The 9,735-nt window shown below is 57.9% G+C and overlaps 2 protein-coding genes across 3 annotated transcripts; both read left to right on the top strand.

Annotated features, from left to right (window-relative positions):
- Window positions 1–163: 163 nt before the first annotated feature.
- TOR2A (torsin family 2 member A) lies at window positions 164–4,703 on the top strand. Of its 2 annotated transcripts, XM_062641484.1 has the most exons (5): window positions 164–330; window positions 484–749; window positions 2,500–2,675; window positions 3,016–3,143; window positions 3,680–4,703. In XM_062641484.1, the coding sequence occupies exons 1-5, from the start codon at window positions 180–182 to the stop codon at window positions 3,922–3,924; spliced, it is 966 nt and encodes a 321-aa protein (XP_062497468.1). In that variant the 5' UTR covers window positions 164–179; the 3' UTR covers window positions 3,925–4,703. The 2 variants fall into 2 exon arrangements, with proteins under 2 accessions (XP_062497468.1, XP_062497469.1); XM_062641485.1 differs by lacking the exons at window positions 164–330; window positions 484–749 and adding an exon at window positions 1,149–1,161.
- Window positions 4,704–6,718: 2,015 nt separating this feature from the next.
- On the top strand, window positions 6,719–9,383 carry PTRH1 (peptidyl-tRNA hydrolase 1 homolog). Its single transcript, XM_062641365.1, is given in 4 exon segments — window positions 6,719–6,938; window positions 6,941–6,979; window positions 7,098–7,177; window positions 8,796–9,383. Coding segments are annotated over 4 exon segments (609 nt in total). The 3' UTR covers window positions 9,066–9,383.
- The last annotated feature ends 352 nt before the right edge of the window (window positions 9,384–9,735 follow it).

The raw sequence follows: 9,735 nt of genomic DNA, 5'->3' as shown, positions 1-9,735 counted from the left end.
CCCTGTGCCCCGCTGCAACGGGGACCGGGGTCCCCAGCGCTGCAACGGGGACCGGGGACCCAAGGGCAAGGGGCGGGGCAGGGTGGGCTAGACCACGCCTCCTGCCTCAGGCCACGCCCCCTCACGGTGCACGCCGGGAGCTGTAGTCCGGGTGGGGCCGCAGCGGGCTGGCGGCCGCCATGGCCCCGGGAGCGGCGGCGCTGGCCCCGGCCCTGGTCCTGCTGGTGCTGGCGGCCGCCGCCCGCCCCGCCGCCGCCTCCTGGGACCTGCGGGCGCTGCGCTGCGGCTTCTCGGACGACTGCGAGTGCGGCTTCGGGCCCGACCTGCGCGGTCAGCGGGACAGGGGTGGAGCGGGCGGGGGGGAAAGGGAGGTCGGTGCGGCGCGGAGCGGCACCCGGCGGTGCCGGGCTGGGTGACAGGGAGCGAGCGGCGCTCGCTGACAAAGGGGGAGCTCAGCCCGAGCCTTGCTTTGCCTTCGCGCAGGTCTGGAGTGCGAGCTGGCCGTGAGCTTGGTGGGGCAGCCGCTGGCGAGGCAGCAGGTGGTGAGGGCGGTGAGGCAGTTCCTGGCGGAGCAGAACCCGGTGAAGCCGCTGGTGATGTCCTTCCATGGCTCCACCGGCACCGGCAAAACCTACGTGAGCTCCATGCTCATCCGCTACCTGTTCCAGGGAGGGCTGCGCAGCCCCTACGTGCACCAGTTCTCTCCGATCGTGCACTTCCCCCATGCTGAGCACATAGAGCAGTACAAGGTAAGGGATGCTGCACAGAGCAGTACAAGGTAAGGGATGCTGCACAGAGCAGTACAAGGTAAGGGATGCCGCACACAGAGCAGGACAAGGTAAGGGGTGCTGCACATAGAGCAGGACAAGGTAAGGGATGCTGCACACAGAGCAGGACAAGGTAAGGGATGCTGCACACAGAGCAGGACAAGGTAAGGGGTGCACATGCACAAGGTAAGGGATGCAGGAGTACAAGGTAAGGGATGCCGCACACAGAGCAGGACAAGGTAAGGGATGCCGCACACAGAGCAGGACAAGGTAAGGGGTGCTGCACATAGAGCAGGACAAGGTAAGGGATGCTGCACACAGAGCAGGACAAGGTAAGGGATGCCGCACATAGAGCAGGACAAGGTAAGGGATGCTGCACATAGAGCAGTACAAGGTAAGGGATGCCGCACATAGAGCAGGACAAGGTAAGGGATGCTGCACACAGAGCAGGACAAGGTAAGGGATGCTGCACACAGACCAGTACAAGGTAAGGGATGCTGCACATAGAGCAGGACAAGGTAAGGGATGCTGCACATAGAGCAGGACAAGGTAAGGGATGCCGCACATAGAGCAGGACAAGGTAAGGGATGCTGCACATAGAGCAGGACAAGGTAAGGGATGCCGCACATAGAGCAGGACAAGGTAAGGGGTGCTGCACATAGAGTAGGACAAGGTAAGGGATGCCACACATAGAGCAGGACAAGGTAAGGGATGCTTCCAGCACCGTGCTGCTTGGTTGGGTTTTCTTTGGTTACGTCTTGCTCCTCAGTTCATCCACACTTGGGCTGTTTCCTGGAGTGCAGCAGCAATAACAGCTCTTTGTTTCACCCTCTCAAACCCTGAGTGAGTGGCTCCACACACTGGCTGAAGGGTCCTCTAGTAACCGTGATACACTCCAGCACCGAGATCACTTTCATCTTCCCCGCAGCAGTCCTGGCCCTGATCACGTTCTCATTCCTTAAATATTTACACAGCCCTTTGAACACACAGACAGAAGTGCTTTGCTTAGATGAAAGGCACTAAAATTCCCCCACTGCTTTCCCAACAGCTTGATGACTGAAGCCTACGTATCACTGAGGCTTGTAATGCCCTCCTTGCACAGCAAGCAGCTCCTGAACAGCACCTCTAGGCTCTTGACCATGCCACTCTATCTCTTAAGGCTGAGAAGGGGAAAATCAAAGTCTGAAGGTTACCTGGCAAACCCCCAGCAGAGCACTTGGTCATTTGGAGTTTTGTTGTATTGCATCCTTGAAGATACGCTTTCAAGAAGGCAGACCCCATACTGGGTGCAGTGCTGTTAAGGGTAAATGCATGCCCACAGATGACATGAGTGGGTTTGTGTGGGCTGGCATCCACATTGAAGTAACCTCAGCATTTTAAAGAGCTAGAACTCTCCTGGGTCATGGTGTTCCACCAGGATAGGAGCCAGCTAAAAGCACTCAGCAGCTGGGAGCAGAACGTAGGGAGCTGTAGGAGTAAATCCCCAGCTTTAGTTTGCTGCCTCCTTTAAATCCATAAGAAAACACCTACAATGGGCTCATAAAGCCTGGAACAGCCACTGTGTGAAAGCCACAATACAGGAGGCATTGTGCTGGCTGTTCCTGCTCTGGGGAGGTGGTGCTGTGCAGGGACACACTATTTTCAGCACCTTCAGCTCTGCTGCAGCTCAGGCCTTGGCTCTGAACTTCCTTTGGCATCTCCTTGCCTTATGGCTTGGTGGTATCTTTCCCAGGAAAGCCTGAAGCACTGGATCCAAGGGAACCTGACGCGCTGTGGGCGCTCAGCCTTCCTCTTTGACGAGATGGACAAGATGCACCCAGGCTTAATCGACGTGATCCTGCCCTTCCTGGGACCCTCGTGGGTTGTGTACGGGACCAACTACCGCAAAGCCATCTTCATTTTCATAAGGTAAGAGAAGTTCCCCTGTGGCATCACAGGGCCTCCCAGCACAGTGTTTCTCCTCTGGGCAGAGATCACACCTCCTTCAGAGCACACACTTGTTCTGCTTTGCCTTCTCTAAGCCTCTAAACATACCAAGAGACAGAGTTTCATTGTGAATACAGACCTGGAGAGCATGAAAATGCTCTTCTGTCCCTGTTACTTGGCTGCCTTTACAGGAGTCATTTTAGGCCAGGCAGCAGGAGATCCTGGCTTGCCCTCATGCAGGCTGGAGGGTGTGAGGTGCCACCTCTCCTGCAGCACCGTTTGCCCTGGATAGACACCGAACAAGCATCTCCTTCTCGTGCAGCAACGCAGGAGGGGAGCAGATCAATGCAATGACACTGGACCTGTGGCGAGCCCGCAAGGACCGGGAGGAGATCAGCCTGCAGGACCTGGAGCCGGCCGTCTCCAGAGCCGTGTTTGACAACCCTCACAGTGAGTCCATGGCACAGAGCCCTTCCTGCGGGATCAGAGCCCGGCAGAGGGAGCCCGGCCCATTCCAGGCAGCCACCGACACCATCTGCCACCTCCCAGGCAGCCAGAAAGGGACGAGGGGGTTTTGAGGGAAGGGAACTGCAATTCCCTGGAGGTTTCCTGGCAAAGGGAAGGAATATCCCGGTCTTTGAAGCCAGCAGACCTGTTGCTGTGTGCAGCAGAGTTCTTTGGAGACGAGGTGGCTGTGGGATGGCAAACAGCACAGCACACTCACTGAACCAAGTGAACCAAGATGTACTGATCCCCACTGCCCTGGTTCTCCTTGCTTTGCCCTTGTCACAGGGAGAAGAGCTTAAATTCGGAGTAGCCAAGCTAAATTCCTGGTTCCTGGAGAACAAGTGCATTGGGGGATGAAGGGGGGGACAACTGATGGGGTCAACTCTCCCCTTGTACAAACCTAAAGCAGATCTGCCTTTGAACCCCAGGGACTGCAGAGACTTTGAAGGTAAAACCTGTCTCTTCCTTTGCTTTTGCAGGTGGATTCTGGAAATCTGGGATCATCAATGAAAGTCTCATTGATTTTGTTGTGCCCTTCCTCCCACTGAAGCACCACCACGTGAAGCAGTGCGTGGTCAATGAACTGGTGCAACAAGGCCTCGAAGTGCGCCCAGGTGTTGTGCAGGAGGTGGCTGACAGCATTCCCTACTTCCCAGAAGAGGAGAAAATATTCTCATCGACAGGCTGCAAAACAGTGGCCTCTCGGATCAGCTTTTTCTTGTAGTCATTGGTGATCTTGCTCAGATCCATAGGGAATGGCTGTGGAGCTGCAAAGCAGCAGAGCCCGGGGCTGGTGGGATGAGCAGTGGGAGCTCCATGTTCCCTCCTGGCATTCTCCTCCCAAACTCATCCTTCCAGCCCTGAGGATGCAGCTGTGGGACCAAGATGTGATTTAAAGCACTTTACTGGTGTACCCTTGCCCAGGTGAGGGTGGATCCATCACCCAAGACATCTGTGACAACAAGGGGATGATGCTAAGAGGGTCTGCAGTGTCAGGGAGGTTTGTGCCCCTACCAGCAGCACCCACTTGCAGCTCTCCCCTCTCCTGGCAGCTATTGATGCCCAGCACAGCAAGATTCTGAGCCCATGGAAGAGTATCTCTTTCCTACAGCATTTTAACAGGCTTTAAAACCCTCTTAAGGGTGGCTGTGCCTCAGCTCTGTGGTACAACATGACAGAGCTGACTCCTGCAGCACTGCCTGTGAACACCTTCAGCATTGCAGCAACGGTTTCTTGTCAAGGAAGCTTTAGAGCCAGCTTCTTTCCAGCTTCCTTTCACTGTGAAGGGTGCTGGTAGGGGCCAGATTCACCATCCACAAGTGTGAAGGTGGATGTGGGAGATGGCAACACCCCCGTGTCCATCTTTCCCCTAAGGTGCAACAGTTTTCCCTGCAGCAAAGCAGGACAACAACAACAAAGACTTCTCACTTGCTTTACCAGCTATGGAAACTTCAGTCCTACCTCCAGGGAAGCCCATGGTGCCAGTAAAGGCTTTGAAAATCACTTTTATTCAGTGATGATTTGTACAGCAGGCTGAGAGCTGGTGCTGGGAGCTGCTGAGCCTCTTGCATACCCTTCTGCTGGTCAGATCTTGCAGGTTTTGGCTGGGTCAGTGCCCACTCTCCAGCAGGGGACCTGGGGACAAAGTAGAGAGGATGATCAGTGCTCCATGCTGCAGAGCATGGGATGCACAGCACCACTGGCCTTTCACCGGGTTTTAATCCACTCTGTGCAGTCAGTTATGGGAACAGAGGTCAGAGGAGCTGGAATCATTCACTGAGAATAAACTACCCAAGGGATAGGGATGGGGACAGGGACACTTCCCAGAGTTCCCAGAGTTCTGCTCAGGCCCTGCACTGCAGTGAGCTGCCAGCAGCTGGGACCATTCCAGCTCCTGGGGCAGTGATTTTAGACATCACCCAAACGCTGCCCGAGAGCTGGTGGTTTAGATAGCACCAGAATTCTGCCTCTTCCAGAGCTGTTATCAACTTCTATTTTTAAAATAGAATCTTTTATGAAATAAACAGTCCTTTACCTGGATTCTCACTTGGAAGGTTTCAGCTGCATGGATGCAGTGGGACTTTGGGGAGTTAGCAGCATGGGACAGATGCTCTCCAGTTTGGTAACTGGCCCATACGTCCTCTGCAAAGGAGCCAGTGTTGGTGCAGGAGGGACACTGGGGCTCTGAGTCCCAGCAGCGCTTCTCACCCGCTGCAGAGCACATCGCTGGGTGCTAAAGCCACGGGCACGGAGCACAGCAGGAGGTGGGAGCCATGTCACTGATGCATCCCTGTCCCGGGGACCCTTTACCCTCTGTGGATCCAGGCTCCCAAACAGCAAGGTGATGGCGTCCTCCCACCGGCCACAGGAGCAGCAGCCCAGCTGCAGAGAGGGAAAGAGCCGTGAGCGAAGCCCAGGGACACGCTGGGGAGCACCGAGCCCCGGGAGCAGGCACCGAGGCTGGAGGGTACCCAGGGGCCGAGGGCCGCGCTCCCCAGCAGTGGAGGCAGCCGAGGGGAGCCGGCTCCGTCGCCCCTGAGCGAGTTCCCCCGCACCGGGCTGCCCCGGAGCCGAACCGCGGCTTTAACCGAGGGCGGGCGGAGCTCGGTCCCCCGCCCCCGCTGCCCGCAACCAGCATGGCGGCGCTGCCCGTAAGCAAGATGGCGGCGCTGCCCGTAAGCAAGATGGCGGCGAGGAGACGCCGGCCATTGGTTGCGCGCTGAAGTGACGTCACGGGAGGATGCAGGCGAAGGGGTGCGGCGGGAGCGCGCGTCGGGGTGGAACCGGGGGGAGAGCATCGGGGTGAAGGGATCGGGATGGGGAGAGAGGGATCAGGGAATTGGGATAAAAGGATCGGGATGAGGAGAGAGGGATCAGGGGATCGGGGTAAAGGGATCGGGATGGGGAGAGAGGGATCAGGGGATCGGGATAAAGGGATCGGGATGGAGAGAGCGGGATTAGGGAATCAGGATAAAGGGATTGGAATGAGGGGATCGGGATGGGGAGAGTGGGATCAGGGAACTGGGATAAAGGGATCGGGATGAGGAGAGTGGGATCAGGGGATTGGGATGAGGGGATCGGGATGAGGAGAGTGGGATCAGGGGATCGGAGTAAAGGGATCGGGATGGGGAGAGCAGGATCAGGGGATCGGGATGAGGAGAGCGGGATCAGGGGATCGAGAGCGGGATCAGGGAATCGGGACAAAGGGATCGGGATGAGCAGAGTGGGGTGGGGAGAGCGGGATGAGGGGATCAGGGTAAAGGGATTGGGATGAGGAGAGAGAGATCAGGGGATCGGGATGAGAAGAGTGGGATCCGGGGATCGGGATAAAGGAATCAGGATGAGGAGAGCGAGATCAGGGGATCAGGATAAAGGAATCAGGATGAGGAGAGTGGGATTAGGGAATTGGGATAAAGGGATCGGGATGGGGAGAGTGGGATCAGGGCAGCAGGATAAGGGGAGCACTGGGTATCAGGAGGGGGGACCCAGCCAGCCGATGGGAGCTCGAGGCTTTGGCAATGGAAGCCAAGGGGTATCAGGGCCTTGAGAGGCAGCGTGTGGGGTGCCGGTGTGATGATGCCCAGGGCCCAGCCCCGCTGACCCCTGCGTGTGCCGCGGCACAGCGTGAGCATGGCGGTGCTGGAGCGGTGCCCAATGGGTGGCGGGGGGACAGGCGGTGCGGAGCCGGTGTGGTGCTGGCCACGGCTTACGGCGCGGAGCTGGTGCTGCTCCAGCCACGGCCTCCATGAACCTCAATGGGCGCAGCGTGGCCAGGGCGGGTGAGCGGCTCCGGAGCCTGCAGGGACAGCCCCGCTGTGCCCGTGCCGTGTGTGCAGGGGGTCCTGGTGCGTGTCCCCCCCCATCGCTGGGGTCCTGGTGCTGTTTCCATGGTGAGAGCTGCAGCCTCCTGCCCCCCCCGAGACATTGACCTGGTTCATGATGACCTGGAGCAGGCCCTGGGCAAGGTGGAGAGCAAGGTGGGGGCAGCGCGGGGTGTGGGGTGCCCAAGCTCTGCCTTGGGAACAGGGATTAGGAGCCATCAGGATGGCATCAGGTGTAAGGGACCCCATGACCTTTGGCCTCTGACCCCATGACATCTCTGACCCAAAGTGTTGGAACTCAAAGCCCTTGACCTCTCACCCTGTGACCTTTGATCTTTGGCCCGGTGACAGTTTGATTTTTGTCAATGACCTTTGATCTGTGACCTTTCTGCCTTGTACCTGTGACCCTTTTGACCTCTGACCCCAGTGACCTTTAATCCTTGACCTCAAAGCCATTGACTCCTATCCCCTCGAACTTGCACCCTGTGACCTTTTGGTCTTTGTCACCTTTGACCTTGTGACCTGTTGACACTATTTTTTGACCTCTGACCCATTACCTTTTAACCTTTACCCTCATTACCTTCTGACCTTTAACCCCTTGACCTCTGGTTTTTAGCCCTGCCATACCTTTGCAGGCACCAGAGCCATTCCCAGTCCCATCCCTCCATCCTGGCTGTCCTCATCCCTCCATCCCTGCTATTCCCATCCCTCAATCCCAGCTGTCCCCATCCCTCCATCCTTGCTGTCTCTATCCCAGCTGTCCCCATCCCTCCATCCTTGCTGTCTCTATCCCTGCTGTTCCCATCCCTCCATCCCAGCTGTACCCATCCCTCCATCCTGGCTGTCTCTATCCCTGCTATTCCCATCTCTCCATCCTGACTGTACCCATCCCTCCATCCTGGCTGTTCCCATCCCTCCATCCTGGCTGTCTCTATCCCTGCTGTTCCCATCCCTCCATCCCAGCTGTACCCATCCCTCCATCCTGGCTGTTCCCATCCCTCCATCCTGGCTGTCTCTATCCCTGCTGTTCCCATCCCTCCATCCTTGCTGTTCCCATCCCTCAATCCCAGCTGTCCCCATCCCTCCATCCCTACTATTCCCATCTCTCCATCCCAGCTGTCCCCATCCCTCCATCCCTGCTGTACCCATCCCTCCATCCTGGCTGTTCCCATACCTCCATCCTGGCTGTCTCTATCCCTGCTGTTCCCATCCCTCCATCCTTGCTGTCCCTGTCCCTCCATCCCAGCTGTCCCCCTCCCTCCATCCTGGCTGTCTCCATCCCTCCATCCCAGCTGTCCCTATCCCTCCCTCCCAGCCAGCCCCAGGCTGCAGGACACACACGGGCACTGCAGGCCCCAGCTGGGACCATTCCCTCATTCCCCACGCAATGAGAGACCCTAGGATCATGCTGGGGGGGGTCTCTTTAACATTGGGTTATCTCCTCTCCCAAGGGGACACAATGGGGTCCAATCCTGCATCAGCGCTTTGCACTCAATGTGAGTGGCCCTGGGTGTAAGGAGATCACTCCTGCCCCCACCTTGATGCTTGGCTCCTTGTGCCCCCATTCCTCTCCCCCCACACAAGCCCCTGCTCCTTTTCCTCTCCCTCTTTTCCCTCTCCCCTCCTTCCCTCTCCTTCCCCAAGGGCTGACATCAGCTTGGCTGCAGTGAAGGACATGGAAACAATCAGCTGGAGCGGCTCTGCCAGGCCTGGCAGGAGCCTGGGAGCTTGGCCCAGCCCAGCAAAACCTCTTCCAACATCATGTTTCTTGGAGCAAACACTCAAATCCACCTGGAAAACACAAGGAGTTGCTCCCCTCCGTGCCAGCCCCATTCCCTCTCCAAGCCCCTCCATCTCCCTCTTCCTCCCCAGGAGAGGACCCTGCTGCGGGTCAGCATCGGGCGGCCGGAGGATGCGGTGCTGGTGCCCAGCTCCATTCAGCACCACGGAGCAGGAGAGGCTGGAGCAGGGCCTGGCCAAGGCAGCGACCTGGCTGCTGGAGCACATCCTGTGGGGCACAGCACCCGCGGGGGACAGGGGCTGATGTGAGCCCTGGGGACCCCATGGCCAGGGTGCTGTGGGTGAATCGGTGCTGGTCCCACAGACCTCGAACCCCTCATCCCTGGCTCCCTGCTCCTGCCTCTCTCTGTGCTGCTGGCAGAACTGGGGCCATCCCTGGCTCTGTGGCTCCATTCCATGGTCCCAGCCCTGTTCCACCAGCACAGGCTGGAGGGAGCCTTCCAGTGGAAAGCAATGGGAGCCACTTCCACATGGTCCAAACCGTCTGGGCTTTGTTGAGAAACCATAGCAAAACCAAGTTGCTTGGGATTTCATCATTGCTGCAGCAGTCTCAGGGCTGCGGTCATAGGTTTAAACCAAACCCCTGGAGCATCCAACTGGAGCTCCTGCTCCTCCTCATCGACCTGTTACAGGTCTCATGTGGAAAGAGCAACCCATCACCACCATGGTGTCCCAAAGCCCCAGCTCTGCCCGCGCATCCTGCCCCTCCTGTGGCTGCACTGAGCTCCTCACCTGCATCCCAATGGGCACAGGAACCCTTTCCAGGCCACACGTACCGCAGGCAGCTGTGGTTCCTTACTGCACCCAGCTCCTCTCATAGCTTTGAGGCTACCTGTGACCAGGGGGCAAGCAGGGCACGGACATGTCCTGTGCCTGCGCTGGCCGGGTCCCGCTCCATCACCTTCCTATCAAGC

The sequence above is a fragment of the Pezoporus occidentalis genome, unplaced genomic scaffold (genome assembly GCF_034315485.1).
Source record: "Pezoporus occidentalis ecotype Australia unplaced genomic scaffold, CSIRO_AGI_Poc_V1 ctg68, whole genome shotgun sequence".
In the NCBI taxonomy this organism is placed as follows: domain Eukaryota; kingdom Metazoa; phylum Chordata; class Aves; order Psittaciformes; family Psittacidae; genus Pezoporus; species Pezoporus occidentalis.
The sequence above is the reverse complement of the archived record's forward strand: the minus strand, read 5'-3'. Positions and strand labels throughout refer to the sequence as shown.